The 16295-nt window shown below is 36.6% G+C and overlaps 1 protein-coding gene across 3 annotated transcripts in view; it reads right to left on the bottom strand.

Annotated features, from left to right (window-relative positions):
• LOC105881620 (rho GTPase-activating protein 20-like) overlaps positions 1-16094 on the bottom strand; it is a 59313-nt gene extending 43219 nt beyond the window's left edge. For all 3 annotated transcript variants that reach the window (XM_076002648.1, XM_076002646.1, XM_076002645.1), the window contains exons 1-4: positions 14978-16094; positions 14080-14159; positions 10308-10472; positions 4805-4954 (exon numbers count right to left, since the gene is read on the bottom strand). In XM_076002648.1, coding sequence (XP_075858763.1) covers positions 4805-4954; positions 10308-10472; positions 14080-14159; positions 14978-14986 — 404 coding nt within the window. In that variant the 5' untranslated portion in view covers positions 14987-16094. The remainder of the gene's footprint in view (positions 1-4804; positions 4955-10307; positions 10473-14079; positions 14160-14977) is intronic.
• Positions 16095-16295: the final 201 nt, after the last annotated feature.

Consider the following 16295-nt stretch of genomic DNA (forward strand, 5'->3'; position numbering starts at 1 on the left):
GAAAAAGGGCATGGCACATTGGAAGATTCAAATTATGGAGGGCATAGAAGTTTGCTATCCTTGAGAGTGAACCAGAAACCATGTCACTCAGTTAAGATGTCCTAAGGAAACAAAGAACCCAGAAGAAATGGTGCTAAGGAGCAACTAGGGAGCATGAGTCCCAGGCATCAGAGTTTTTATAATCAGCAAGGAAGGAAGAACATCTTCCTTCCGCATGTGGCAAGGAAGCAGAACATCTCTGGAGGTACAAAGACAGCTCTGGGTGTAGAAAAAGATGATGTCAGCAGTGAAGTATCTCAGAAGTCTCTTGTATTCTGATTCTGCCTTAAAAAAACAGGATTTCCAGTAAAGAACATCTGATTTCATACCAGCCTGGGAAAATGGAGGCTTAAGGGGGGTATGAATTTGATCTCTAAATAAACAGGCACACCTGAGTTTGTAATTTAAGACTCACAGTAGGTACATAAGTTAAAATAATATTCTTCTGATTACTCTTGTAGATAGACCATCATCAGATTGAAGTACTTCCTGTGTGTTTTCAAAAATGTTCCCATTGTATCATACCGTTATTTGTAGAATCAAGGTGTAGCACCTCTTTTTGTGGTACATATAAATCCTAGGTTTCTGGGCTGGGGCATGGTGGCTCACACTTATAATCCTAACACTCGGAGAGGTCCTGGCAGGAGGAATACTTGAGCTCAGGAGTTGAGACCAGCTTGAGCAAAAGTGAGATCCTGCCTCTACTAAAAATAGAAAAAATTAGCCAGGTGTGGTGGTGCATGCCTGTAGTCCCAGCTACTCAAGGAGGATGAGGCAAGAGTATCGCTTGAGGTTGCTGTGAGCTAGGCTGACACAATGGCACTCTAGCCTAGACGACAGAGTGAGACTCTGTCTCAAAAACAAACAAACAAAAAAATGCTAGGTTTGTAAATCAGAGACATGTAGTGACACAGATATGAAATTCCTTTTGGCCTTTTTTGATACATGACTATCTGTCCTGTTTCCTGAAGTAAGACATGGAGAGTTCACATCGATTCCTTGCTCTCTCCCCAATTTAACTCACCTGAGAGCTCTTCAATATGGCAGTTGTCAGCCTTAGTTTTCAACACTATTAGTTTTTTACTTTTTTGTTTTTTTTTTAAATAGTTATATAGTAGTTTTATAGTAACTGGGTAGGAGAGATTGCCTCTTATGCTGCTAGCCTGATGGCATTTTAAACTGATCATGACCTAGAGTTCCCTGAAATTTACCAAGATATAACACACCCTTTTCAATGGTCTTCATCCCTTCCTAAAGATCTGAGCTTCCTTCTGATTATCATTTCACTTTCTCCTGAGAAACATTTTCTTTGTAGAATAGGTGTGTTGGCAGTAAATTCTTAGGTTTTGTTTTTGTTTTTTTATAATCTATTTCACCTTCATATTTAGGAATGTTTTTGCTGGTTATTGTAGTCTAGGTTGAAAGTTGTTGCTTTCAACACTTTAAAGATGCTCCACTGTCTCCTGACCTTCAAATTTTGCAATGAAAATCTGCAATAATTCAAATCATCATTCTCTTATTTATAACTCATTGTTCTTCTCTGTCTGCTTTTAAGATTTTTCTCTTATCTTTGATGTACAATAATTGTCTATAACACGACCAGGTACAATTTTTTCCATCTCATCCTGTCTGGGGTTATCTGAGCTTATTCCAATCTGTACATTTATGTCTTTCACCAAATTTGAGAGGTTTTTATATACATTATAACCACAAATATTTCTTCTGCCCCATTTCATCTTTCTTTTTTCTGAGAGTCCAATTACATGTATGGCATACATTTTGATATTTTCCCACAAGTCCCTGATGCATTTCTCATTTTAAAAAAAAACTTTGTTTCCTCTCTTCATCAGATTAGAAAACTTGTATTGATGTATCTTCAAATTCACTGGCTACTGTTTTACTTCCATTCTGCAGAAAAGACCAGTATCTTTTATTTAAGATATTGTAGTTTTAATTCTAGAATTTCTGTCTGGCCACATAAAATATTTTCTACTTCTTTACTGATATTTCCTGTCTTTCTATTAATTTCAATTGGAGTTTCATTTTATCTACCATGAATATTTATGAAAACTGCTTTAAAGATCTTTTCTAGTAATTTAACATATGGGTAACTCAGAATAGGTCACTATTGATTTATCCCTTCTCTTTCCTTGTTCTTTATATGTCAGGAAACTTTAGATTATACTCTGAACATTACAAATGTTTGGTTTTGGAGACTGTATTTTGCTCTATTTGCAAAAGAGTATTGATGTTTTGCTTTAGCAAGCAACTAACTTGATTAGCTCAAACTACAAAATATAATCCACCTGTGGTAGGGAGCAGTTCAGTACAATTTTTTTGATGTTAACATTAAGCTGCAAGTCTATCCTAAGCATATGGGGGGGTAGCAGAGACTTGGGCAGTGTCTATACACAGAATTTACAGCTTCCCTTCTCTGACATTTTCTTTTATGAAATTTCCCCCCTCATGTTGTAATAGCTGTGGTTGACCTAGGCTATGTACTCTGGTTCTTCATCTCAGGAAGATTAGAACTTGTGTCAGTTTGAGTTGCCCTACACCTTGATGTGACTGCCTCTTCTCTTCATAGGGAAGCCATAAAACCAGGAAATTCACCCACTACTGGTGCCTTCTTCCTAGTTTTAAGTCCTCTTCAAAATCTGCCAACTTTTGTTCATTCTCCATAACCCTTGGGTAGTTTTTGGAGTTTACAGTTGTTTTGTGTAGGGTGGTCAGTCTCAGTCCTCATACTAGAGGAGAGGCAGAATGCGACACTTTATTTAAAATAAATATTTATTATTTATTAATTTAATTAATAATTAATTGATTGATTAATTAATATTAATTTAATTAATAATTAATTTAATATTTATTATATATTAATAAATATTTATTTAAAATAAATAAATAAACAATTTTGAAATAATTTTAGATTTCCAGAAAACTCATAAAGATAATACAGACAGTCCCTGTATACTGGTCCCCCAATTTAATTTCCGCTAATGTTATCCTCTTAGGTTTTCATGGTCCATCTGTTAAAACTAAGAAATCAATACCAGAATATTACTATTAACCAAGCTCTTGATTTTATTCAGATATCACTGGGGTTTCCATTAATGTCCATTTTCTGTTCTAGGAGCCAATCCAGGATACTGCATTATATTTAAATATCATGTCTCCTTAGTAATTGATCTCTGACAGTTTGTCAGTCTGTCCATGTTTTTGTTTCTTAACTTTGACAGTTCTGAGGAGTACTGGTTCGATATCCTGTACAATGTCTCTCAATTTGTGTGAATTTCAATTTGTGTGAATTGGAAGTTTTTCTCATGATTAGACAGGAGTTATGAGTTTTTCAGGGAAAAGACCACAGAGTGGAATTGCTCTTATCATCTCATTATATAAAAGGAGTATGTGATATCCACATGACATCCCCAGTGATATTAACCTTTTTCACTTGGTTAAAGAATCATAGTTTGAGCAATACTCTCTATACACACACACACACACACACACATAACTTGTTTTCACATTTCCCCCTCTTCTTTAAAGAAGCTTCATGGAAATGCTTTGATTAAAAACATCATCTAGTCACATCCCTCACTTCTAATCGCTTCCCTTCACCTGTAACTCTAAGGATATTAAGCAATATTAAATGATAATATCTATGGAAATCTGTCATGGAAAAGAAGATACACAGAGAAAGATAGAAACCCATGTTCCTTCCAAATAAATCTTAAAATCTGTTATAGGCAAATAATGCATAACAAAGTGAAATTACATGCCTGTCTTTTAATAGAGATTTACAGCTTAGAAAATTTTAGTTTACTAGCTTCAGGATGATGCCTGAAGAATATGGTGGTGGTGGGAAGAGAATGAAAAGCATCATGTGCATGTAATGGAATCTAAATCCTTAAGAATAAAAAAAAAATACTAGAGTTGGAGTACATTTGTTCAAAAGCACAGGTGTGAGCTTTGCTATGCTCTCCCTGACCTTTAAGTGCCAATTAAGCATGTTCAGCATAAAAGGACAAAAATTCTTTATTCATACATTCTCCAACCCCATCCTCACCTACAAGTGACTCTTGGAAACCAAAGTTTACTCCTTAAAATATTGTTTGCTCTTGATTGTCACATCTCTATAGATACTAAACCAAAACCTGATACATAATTCAAGCAACCCAGTATTGCAGGACATTAGTTTTATTTGTATAAGGATAAACTACTTGTTTAGAAAACTTTGGAGTATAAACCACTTATCCAAACTTATTTGGACTATTTTATAAAATTTGCTTTGATAAAGGTTATTTCAGTGGTTTGAAAAGGCTGATAAGATTCAAAACCTCAATATGTAAAATAAATAAGTCCATACACATTAGGAAAAGGGATATTGGAGAGGGAGTCCTAAAGGTCTGGCCACCAGTCTATTCCCCTTCTATATTCCTGGAAGTTCTCATCCCCACAGTTGTTTCAGTAGAGCCCCTTTAAAACTCACTGGTCAAACCAAGGCAAATGACTTCAAGAGTTCCCAACAGTTACCATTAAATTGCATAGGTTTTAACCAAAAGTTTTTGGGAAAAACATAAGGTGCATGAGCATCTTGGTTGAGAGTATGTGTCAAAAGATGAGTCACTGACTTCAGAAACAACCAGAATAAATTATTTTCCTTCTAACAATTTGGGGAACAAAATTTGCTTAACAATTTTCCCTCATCCCAGAAATCACCCAAGTAGCTAAACAAGGTAAATACAGGACAAGCTGTGGTTCTTACCTGAAAGTGGCCACAAAGTTCTGAGTGGGCCAGCCCAAGACAAAGGATTTCATAGCACTGCTCTTACCATCTCCCAGTTCATCGACACAGCTTGCTGTCCACATGTCAGATAATTTAATCTTGTTTTTCAACTTAAACTTATTGTTGTACCTAGAAAGATAAAAATCAAAAAAGACCTCTTGTTATTTTGTTTGTTTCTTAAATTGTATGGGAGATTCTGTACTTCTGTCAATGTCTGTTCATTGCTTTTGTCTTCAGTGCCTGAGGCAGTAAATTGTAACACAGTAGGCTACCTTGGACCAAGAAGGCCTTTATAACATTTGGTGAAGCATTTACTCCTCATGTCTGCATGTATAGCAACAAATAGCCATAAACTGCCATTTTATTTTTCTATACATTGAGCGCTACATTTGGATCAAAAACTTACTTTTTGACTTACTGCTGTCACAAAAAATTAATTCATTTATTATTTATAACTTGCTTATTTACAAAAGGACAGGACTAGAGTGGCAGAATGCAAAAAAGTATACATGATTTATTAAGATGTTTATAAAATTTCCACTTTAAGAGAGATGAAAAAACCTAGAATTAATTAGAGGAATTTATAATACATTTTCAACTGAGTGGCTATAAGCTTTTCTAGACTTTAAAAGCATAGATTATTTTAAATTTCTTTTCTTAAGATTATGTTCAAGCATTTTCCCTTATATTCTGGCTAAAACTGAAGAACTGTAGCCTAAAAAATAACCTAAAAGAGAATAGGTTTGACACAATTAATGTTAATCACTGGGGCTCATAAGGTGATCTACTTTAAGAATTTCTTTTTGACAGTTTCTTCCTACTAAGAACCCTGGTATGGAAACCATCATATCTCTTGAGCTAATTGACAAATTTATTGCTCAGATGGAGCTGAGATTTAAACAGAAGAAACTGAGTAGGATAAAGAGAACGCCCAGGGAAACTTGGGTCCTTCCTGCCATTCAGAACCGTTTGTGGAAAAGCTAAAATAAAATCAAAGATACCTCATGTATGGAAGCATCCCTAACACTATCTGATTCATGGAATAGTAAGGCTAAAACTCTTAAGTGGGATTTATAAGATGAAAAGATATTGCAGGAAATATGCATGAAGGACAACCTAGATTTAAAGACTCGTCTGTCCTTCCCATGGCATGCACCAAATTTAAGTGTATATATATATATATATATATATATATATACACTTAAATATATATATATATATTATATATATAATAGAAAAGTACCTTGTGGCAAAATGGCTTCTTTCTGTATTTTATTTTAATATTTTTACCCTATTGCTAAAAATCATTATATTATTTTATGAAACAGATTCAATTACAGACTGATTCTTATTTCATAATGCCAATTATTCAGGTAATATAAAACTAAGACTACAAATCTTTTGGAAGGAAAGGTACTCTTTCATGTTTGCTTTGACATTTTGTGTTTTCTAATGCAGATCTCTATCTATATCGGATACTTCAGATATCTTATGCAAACATCCACATATACTGACCTGGGGAAAAAGTCATTCCAATGATCCTTTTCCTAGATCAATAAAGTATCACCCCTAATGAATACAAAAGTAGATCCCAAGGCCCTATCTGCCTTTAATACATTCCTAATTTAGTATGGAAAAAAAAAGACAATAAATTCAAAACAATTTTCAGCAACATTGTCAATATCCAGCACAAAGTGGAGCAAATATAATATTTTAGCCAATAAAAGGTACATTTAACATCCTTTCGATTATTGTGCTTACTAAAATTCCTTTAGTTTGCCTAAATAAATATGTGACACCTTGTCAATTATTTATCCCACTTGAGTCTACTTCTGTAGGCCCAACCCAAGGACTGAAAGCAGTTTCCAAATGAAGCCTAAATATCAGCTGACATAATATGGAACTGAGGTCTCCCTTTTCTCTATGGCTAAATATGAAGACCAAGCACTGGTCTAATTGATCCAGGGTACCACACAATTTTTTATCCAAGGGTGAGTATACACATACGTTTGATATAGCCAGAGGCTATTTCTTTTTGGTTGCTGCTGTTCATTTTGGAAAAAAAAAATAAGTTTTTTCATATTAAGAAGAATCTGTGAATATATATGAATGTTTGCTATGAGAATGATCATGTAATACATTTCCTAAAAATTTTTCTAAATTTTTGTAAGGTGGCAGGATTTACTCATCATCATTATCATCATCATCTCTTCAAATATCTACGTTCTTTCTATCTTAAGGCTCTTGGGTTTATGCCCAAAACATAAAAAATAACATAGGTCACACAAACTTTTAAATATCCCCAATGGATATAGAAAGTATTTAAAATAGTCTCCCATGAATTGAATGTCATAAATAACACCATTTACATCAATTGATATAAACTTTGTCACTCAATAAAAACATTAGAATGGACAACAGAGTTATCTAGGATAAAATGGTATAACCCTATGTGAGGGACAACTAAAATAAAAAGCTATAAAAGTAGACAATGAGCACAAATTTTACCAATATATCTAAAAACAACAATTTTCTAGTGGTATACAACTGTCTTTATATAAAATGTTTTTAGCAAAATATAGGTTACATAAAAACTACTTAGATATAAACACTATACAGAACAATAAATGATTTAAGGTAAAAAAAAAAAAAACAATGGTTCTCTAAATAACTGCTAAGGAAAAAAAAAATTCCAAAAACATAAGGAAAATATCTTCTTCCCTAAGAGTTGAATGCATGTTGTAAGTGAGTACCCTTAAGGTCCTAAATTTCAGGAAATTGGTTGTTGTCTGCTTATCTACCTCCAGGCTAAGCTTTCCACCTAAGGAGTACAATGTGGTAAGGAAGACAGCCAGGCTTTGGAATGAAATCTATATCCAAGCCCCAGCTCTTCCATTTCCTAGTCTATGACAAACCTCCTTGAGCCTCAGTGTTCAACATCGAAAACAACTCTTATCTTGGGGGGATGCTAGGAAAATTAAATGAGACCTTTCTGATTCTCCTATTATAATACCTAGCATACATAATATAACCCATAAAATAATTTTTAAATGAACAAATTTTTTTTAAAAAAAATAATGATTTGTTCTTCTTGTAACAGACTCACTGCTTAGATCTTCATGTGAACTTGTTCAACTGCAAAGGAGTAGAACAAAAAGGAAAAAAAAAACACTTTTCTTTCACTGTATTACTCCAAACATCATATTCAGGGCCAAAACTACATTTGTAAGTATCACTTCTATTGAAAATATTGTGGAACTGTTTCATTATCTTTATGTTGCCTTTAACTTGAAAAGTTCACTAAACCTTCTATACCATTTCTTCCTAAATGAGTATTTAGTTGGAACCTTTTACTCATCACAAGGAAAACGCTCATTTAACAGCGAAAATGAAATCCATTAAAAAAGAGTTCAGTAATAGAGGCAGCAGACCACATATTGGTTAAAAGAATAGATTTTGAAATAAGGTAGATCTAGGTTCAAAGGTAGGTTCAGCTAGTTACTCTGTGACCTTGAGGAAGTCACGTAATTTCTCTCAGTATCAATTTCTTTTCTTTTTTTTCTTAGACTGGACAAGTGCAATAGTGAGAAAAATACCAATTTCTTTTCTAAAATGAGGAAAATAAGTACTCACCTCATAAAATAGTTATAAGGGTTAAAGTCTTTAGAAGAATAACTAAAATATAGTAACATCCCCCCAAAAAGTTGGTTTCTCTTGTTATGAATACAACTCACATTAAATATAGTGTTTTGGAAAATTATTTACCCTTGCCCATGCCTTCTTTATGGCACTGAGTAACTTAGGTGTGTGAGTGTGGGTAACAGAAAAAAGTGTTTTCTCTAGTGACTAAAAATCTCCTTCATGAGATTGGATTTGTTAAAATACTTTTATCATTCCTGATGTTTCATACATAAGGACAATGGGAAACAGAGCCAGCAGCAGCAGCCATGTTCTAGGCTGAGTATTAAGTGCACTGGTATTTAGTGTTGAGCAGCAAGTGAATCCTTTTGGGTACCTCTAAAGTACGTTCCAGATAAGTCTCTATCTTCCTCTTACCTGTCATTTCCTCAGATAGAGCCCTCACTATCTCCATCAGGACCACTAACAACTTACTATCTAGTCTCCTTAACTTTACTCTTGCCTTCCTTCCAGTGCATTATCTAACTAGCATGAGCCAGAATTGTATTTTTTCAAAAAAAGAATCACACTCTACCACTCCCCCAATTAAAACCCTTCAGAATAAAATCCGAGGGGTTTATGATAGCCTTTGTGGTACTAAGCCTCCAAGATGGTCCCCATGATCCTTAGTTCCTGATATTCATACCCGTGCATAGTTCCCTTCCATGCTGTGCCAAGGTTGCCCTGTGTGGCCAATCACATACATCAGAAATGATGGTACACTACTTCCAAAATCAGGTTATAAAATACTGTGGTTTCTATTTTGGGTGCTATTTCAATGGCCTACTCTCTCTGACTCTGTTGGGATCTTTCACTCCGAAGGAAGCAACTGCCATACAAGCAGCCCTATGGAGAGACCCACGTGGAAAGGAAGCCTTTGGAGAACAGCCATGAGGAATTACAGCTGCCAGCACCCACATGAGTGAGCTTGGAAGTGGTTTCTTGGGTTCCAGTTGAGCCCTGAGATAATTGGTACCTTGCCCAACAAGCTACAGAGCCCTCAAGAAGGATCGTGAGCCAGAACCATCCAGTGAAACACTCCCAGACTCCTCACTCAGAGAAAATATAGACATTTACAGTTTTAAGCTGTTATGTTTTGGGGTGATTTGTTACACAGCAATAGATAATTAATAAGGTCGACAAGGTCCTGATGACCTAACCTTTGTGTACTTCACCAATCATAATTCCTATCACTCTCCTTTGCTCATTAGGCTCCAGTTACACAGGCCTTCCTTGAACTCCTCTAAGGGCCAAGCTTTCCCCACCACCTTTGTACCTGTTGTCTCGACCTAGAACACTCATGGTCCTGACATCTATCTAAATGGCTGGTTGCTTTTCATCCTTCAATGATTTATCCCCTGACTACACCTACCTAACACATACCCCATCTTTTACTTCACCCACCACCCCATCTTTTACTTCACCCACCATAGCACTAATCACAATCTGTCTTATTCTCCCCTACACACGAAGGTAAGCTCCCATATTAGAATGTAATCTACCCAAGAGCAAGAACTATCCCCATCACATCGTTCATTATATTTCCTACATTTATTCAAGGCATGGCACATGACCTAAATGAACATTTTGTTGTATGAACAAAAAATGGAAAATTTATTTTGCAAAAAAAGAAACAAACATAAAACTCACTTCAGATATTGAGTATACCAACAGAGGCCAGACATTCTTACAATAACCATTGAGTTATTGTAATAACCCTTACAATAACCATTGAAAGGGTATCTTTGTTAGTGGAAATGCAATTTTTTAGTGATAACCAGGAGAGACTGTACAGTTCACTTACTTGCTTTTGGCCACAACAAGCAGATCATTGAAGAGAAAAAGATGCTGCTCCTGCCTCTGCAGGCCTCTTGTGAGCTCCACTAGGCTGTCAATCAGCAGAGTCCTATTGGAGCAGGCAAATGCCATCAGAAATGCACAGGTGTTCATGGCAGCAGAAGGTCTTTCCCTGTAACGGATCAAATTCCACAGATCATCAGTCAAATGATCAAATATACCACCAAGTTTTTATAAAATTATAACTTAAAGTTGGTCAAGAAATATAAAACTGTAACTTTTTAATGCAATGACAGTGTCCTAACTGGTCCCCCAGTATATTCTCCACACAGTAGTCTTCAACATCTCATTATGAAACATTTTGAAACATAAAGCAAAGTTGAAATAATTTTATGTTAAACACATGTATGTATACCTCCACATAGATTTTACCATTAATATTTTACTGTGTCTGCTTTATTATATATGTATCCAACTATCTATCCTTCTATTTATTGATTCATTCATTCATTTATTTATTTAGAAATAGGGTCTTGCTCTGTCACTCAGGGTGAAGTACAATGGTGTGATCATAGCACAGTATCCTCCAATTCCTGGGATCAAGTGATCCTCCTGCCTCAGCCACCCAAATAGCTGGGACTACAAGCATGTGCCATCACACAGAGCTATTTCTAAAACTTTTTTTGTAGAGATAGGGTCTTGTTATGCTAACCAGACTGGTCTTGAACTCCTGGCTTCATGGTATCCTCCTGCCTTGGCCTCCCAAATGCCTGGGGTTACAGGCATGGCCACCATACATGGTCTATTTATCAATCTATTTTGTTTCTGGCATTTCAGCATAAACTACATAAAGCAGTACATACCCTTCCCCCAAATACTTCAGCATGCATGTCATTAACTAGAGTTCAATATTCATATTTTTCTCTTGATATAAAATTTATACACAAAATACACAAATACAAAAATCTTAGGTGTAGATTCACTGACCTTTTTTTTTTATAAAGCCCTTTTTAAAGCATCATATTCACTAACTTTTGACAAATGTATTCCCCCTGTGTAATCTAAGCCCCTATCAAGATATAGGAAATTATCATCACTCAAAAAAATTCTCCCTTCTGGTTATTATCTAAATTAAGGAAACAGTTTCTATGGATTGACTCCTGAGTTATTTCTTCATCACAGGCTGATATCTGTTAGTTCAAAAGCTCACTGGTGCCAAACTCAAATTTTTACATACCCAATCATTTGAAAAATAGCCCACACAAGAAGATTTTTAGCCACTAACAGCCTGCCTGCTTTGCATATTCCATAAAACTAGATCCAGCATCTGCTGGCCACTGATAAGAGAGAACCTGTGGTTATGAGACCCCAAGCTGCTACTGCCCCTTACCGCTCTCTGACTCAGACATTCCTCACTACTGAGCAACATCACCTGGACATGTCATCTCCAGAGACATTGTCTCTGATTCTCCTATCTTCCAGAATTCTCTTGCCCTCTTCCCCTGTTAGATGGTGGGCCCTCATCTTAAGCCTCTTGGAAAGTCTTGTGTGCTGAGGGACTTCTTTTCTCATGCAACCTTGTGCCATCATCATCTCCTTTTTGCTTGATCAGTGCCCGAATCCCTCATACTCCTTATACCAGTCAGTCCCCACTCCAACATCCTGGAGGAAACCACTATTCTGATTTCTTTCCCACTGAAGGTTTTCCCATCTCAAAAAACAAAATGAATCTCAGCCTCTACCTTATACTATAAACCAAAAGTAATTTGAGATAGATCATCGACTTACATGTAAGAACCAAAATCATCAGTATTTTAATAGAACACATAGGAAACTATCTTTATGACTGAGGGATGGTGAAGATTGTGCCTGTTCCAGAATTTTATATAACTGGAACTACAGTATGTACTATTTTGTGTAAGATAGCTTTTACTCAGTATGTTTTTGGAATTCATTTACCAATAATCCATTCCTTTATATTACTGAATAGTATTCAATGTATAAATATATCGGAGTTAATCTATTCTCTTACTGATGGACACCTGGGATGTTTCCAGTTTTAACTGCTATTAAACATTGTACTAGTCTTTTTGTGACCTATGTTTTCATTTCTCTTGGGGTAAATATCCCATAGTGGAATTGCTAGGTCATAGAATACAGTTATGTTTAATTTTAGAAAAAAAAATAAACCTTCTAGTTAGTTTTCCAAAGTGGCTGTATCCTTCTACATTCCCTACAACACAGTAGGAGAGTCCCAGTTGTTCCACAACCTTAAAAACACTTGTTGCTGTCAGTCTTTTGAATTCTAGGCAGTCTAGAGACATATAGTGGCCTCTCATTAAGATTTTAACTTGTGGTTCTCCGAGTGCTAATTTCTGTCATGTTCTTACTGTCCATTTGTGCATTTTCATTGGTAAAATGTCTTCAAATCTTTTGCTCATTAGCTTTACAAAGATGAGTTGTGTGTTATTATGCACATTATCTACTGTGTTATAGGAATTTTTTATGAATCCTGGGCACGTTGTGCTGGTATACAGTGCTCTGTCAGGTATGTGTTTGGGGAAATATTTGCTCCCAGTCTGTTGCTTGCCTGGTATGCTTTCTTCACTGTGTTTTTGACAAAAGCTTTAAAATTTCATGAAGTTTAATTCATTGATATTTTTCATAGTATTTAATTTCTGTAACCTTTCTACAAAAACTGCTAAGAAGTTATCTTCCTAATTAAATTTTCATTAGGCACCTATTAAAAGGAGTTTACATTTCCTAATCAACCCAATGACTAAAGCATATATCTTCTGGGGACAGATCAGAAAGAGTACTAAATCTAAGAGGACTTGTTGAGCACTGGGAAGAAAGTGACCTAAGCATTTTGATAAGTTTCATTCAATGGGATTTGAATATAGAATCTATGGTGGCACTAAAAATCTTCAATACCTTCATATAGATTTTATGTTAAATTAGCACATCATTCACAAAAATATCATAGCTGCAGGTATACCCTCACTTTAAATAAAGATGAAGACTTCACTTTACATAAAAGGATTCCCAGCTGAGAAGAAAGTCATCACAAGATTCATTTGAACACAAAAAATGCTATGAGTAAAAAATTCCATTTCAAAATGAATCAATAAATTAATAATTGAATATCCATTAAATTTCTACATATTATGAAAAACCCTTAAAATGTCCACTGAAACAGTAATCGGCCACAATAGGTAAGATGGCCACTTTATTATATATTTAGCTTCATTTCCCACTTTGAATTTCACTGATTTAACCAATAATATTCAAAAGAAACCAATATTCCATTTTTTATAATCTCAATCTGGTTATCTTCCTTGATATCTAAAATTGGTGGAAAAAATGACCTTATTCATGCACAGGCATCACCTTATGATAAAAAATAAGCAATATTTTGTGTAAAACAACATTCATTTTTCAGTATTCTGATTTCTATTTGTTTCTACAAATACACTTTGATAAAATGTGGAACCTGCATATTTGTGTACTATGTGATGTGAGATTCACTATTGAATCAGTTTTAAACCAACCAAGCTTACACGCCAGCTCTAAAAGGCAGTATGATTCCCATAAAGAAGAGGTCTTATTAAATAACCTCAGGACATCAGTCAGGTTATCTATGATTAAACAGAGAATGCTGGTGCTAAAGGAAAACAAACAAAAACACCCACACATAAAAAACGTGATCTGAAAAACTCTTTGTCTACTATAATGTTCCAAGCACATAGCAGAAGTGTAGTACAAAGCTTTGCACTTACATGCTGGTTCTAGGCTGTTCTTGCAGAGCTCTGTGGAGAAGAGACGGAACACTCCTCCTTTCAACTAATGCTTTAATTTTCTGTTGAGAAAAAATAAATAAATGAAGACCATGTGGTTTGTAAAGGAAATAAAAGTTGATTTTCAATCCAATTCAACAAGTTTTATATCACCCATTTTAGCCTATCAAAGAGCCTACAATTTCATTATGCAGATAAAAGTATAACATCTAAAACAGAAAAATTTTAAAAAATAGGATAGTAAGTGTTAAAAAGTACCATATGCAGTCATTTTTTTTTTATGGTTAGAGAATAAAGAGGTTAAATTTTGATCAGAGTATTTGGGAAGAACACTATCATAACCATTGTTGCTGACTATGTGTCCAGCCCTATGCTCAAGGCTGAAGATAGATTCTCCTATTTATACCCCAAAGTGTCATCAGAGCAGGCACTACTCTATTTCATAGGCAGGAGAGGTCCCAAACTGGCCCTCAAAGAAAGACAAGTAAAAGAGAGGAAAAAACAGTTAAAGCAAAGTTCTCACATAAACAATTAATGAACTTTTACATTTGTTTTAAATTTAAGTGTTCACATATCTTGGAATCCCTCCTTCTAAATAGAATTTTTTTTTTTTGCTATAACTTAAAAATATAGAGTTTTCTCCCCCCCCCCCAGGTGATATAAACATAATTCAGGTACTCTGTTTCTAATGACCTAAATAAAATCTGTGGTTTTATTCAACCTCAAAATCTGAGGTTTTATTCAACTTGAATTATCCAGATAATTAATCTCTAAATTCAATCTTACATAATTAACAACTCTAAAAATAGCCACTAGAGATACTTGAGTAAACTGACACTATAGTCACAAACAGCCATGAGGGGAGTTTAGCCCGACTCACCAAAGTCATTCTTCCTGGTATAGCCTCTCACCTGTCAATGGAAAAAAAGCCAAACTCTGCAAAATAATTTTAAAGAGATTTATTCTGAGCCAAATTTGAGGACCACAACCTGGAGCCACTGCCAAGAGGCCCTGGGCAAGTGAACTCCTCAGTGGGTGGGTTATAGTTTGGTTTTTATACGTTTTAGAGACAGGGGTTAGGGGTAAAGCCATCAATCAATACGTGGGAAGCATACATTGGTTTGGCCCCAAAAGGTGGGCATCTGGAAGGGGGGGAGGGGCTTACAGGTTATAGGTGAGTTTAAAGATTCTTCAGATTGTAATTGGCTAAAGACATGAAACTTTGTCTAAAGGCTTGGAATGTTTTAACATAAACTGTTTACCAGAGATAAGCCACCATTTGTTGCCATCATTTGTTCCATAAATTGAGGACCTGCAGGTTTGTCTTGCAAACCCTTAGGCCTGTTAATGGGTTACAAAGGAAGTCTCCAAGAAGGGAGGGGGGCATGATAAGGCATGTCTGACCTCCCTCCTCCTGCCAGGAAATTTTGCTGTAGGATATTCATTTAGCCAGGAGGGGGTTCAGTCAGGCCGTGGTGGGGGGGGGTGAGCATTTTAGTTCATACACCTTATCCTGGCCAGAGTTTTCACCCACTGTCTGGGAGCCTCGGCCAGCCATGCATGGAAAGTGGATGTTGTTCCACTAGGAACCATATAAAACTAACTAGCTGGCTCAGTGTCACTATTCCATCACATGATTGATAAAGGCAGCGCTTTATAAAGGTCACCCCGACCACAAGGAAAAAAATGGCCAAATATGAGAATGTCTTATGCTGGGGTCTGAGGAGGTAGAAGTACAGGGCTAGAAACACCAACCAAAATCCGCACCTCCAACTCTGACCACCACCCCCAAGACCCGGAGTCATGCGGACCTCCGCCCGGGCGCGGGAACCCCGCCATTTACGCGGAGCGGCGGCGCCTCAGGCCGGGCGAGGGGCTGACCCGGGGCTGCGGCCCGGCCGCCCACCTGCGTCAGCGCCGGCTGTCCCTCAGGGGCGGACGCCGCCGGCCCTGACGACCTCTGTGCCGGCCCCGCCGAGAGGCAGTGGCGCCCAGGCCACCTCGGGGAGCGAGGGCCGAGCGCGGATGGAACCGGCTCCCGCCCCAGCCCGGCGCCCCCCCCCCCCCCCCCCCGCAGGGAGGAGCCGGGCTGCGGATCGCGCGGCTGAAGGAAGCGGCTGGGAGGCTGCGGGGTCTTTCCTAGAGGAAGAAAACAATCCGAACTCTCCACAGGGAGAACTCGAGGGAACGCGAGAAAC

The sequence above is a fragment of the Microcebus murinus genome, chromosome 4, assembly GCF_040939455.1.
Source record: "Microcebus murinus isolate Inina chromosome 4, M.murinus_Inina_mat1.0, whole genome shotgun sequence".
NCBI classification, from domain to species: Eukaryota; Metazoa; Chordata; class Mammalia; order Primates; family Cheirogaleidae; genus Microcebus; species Microcebus murinus.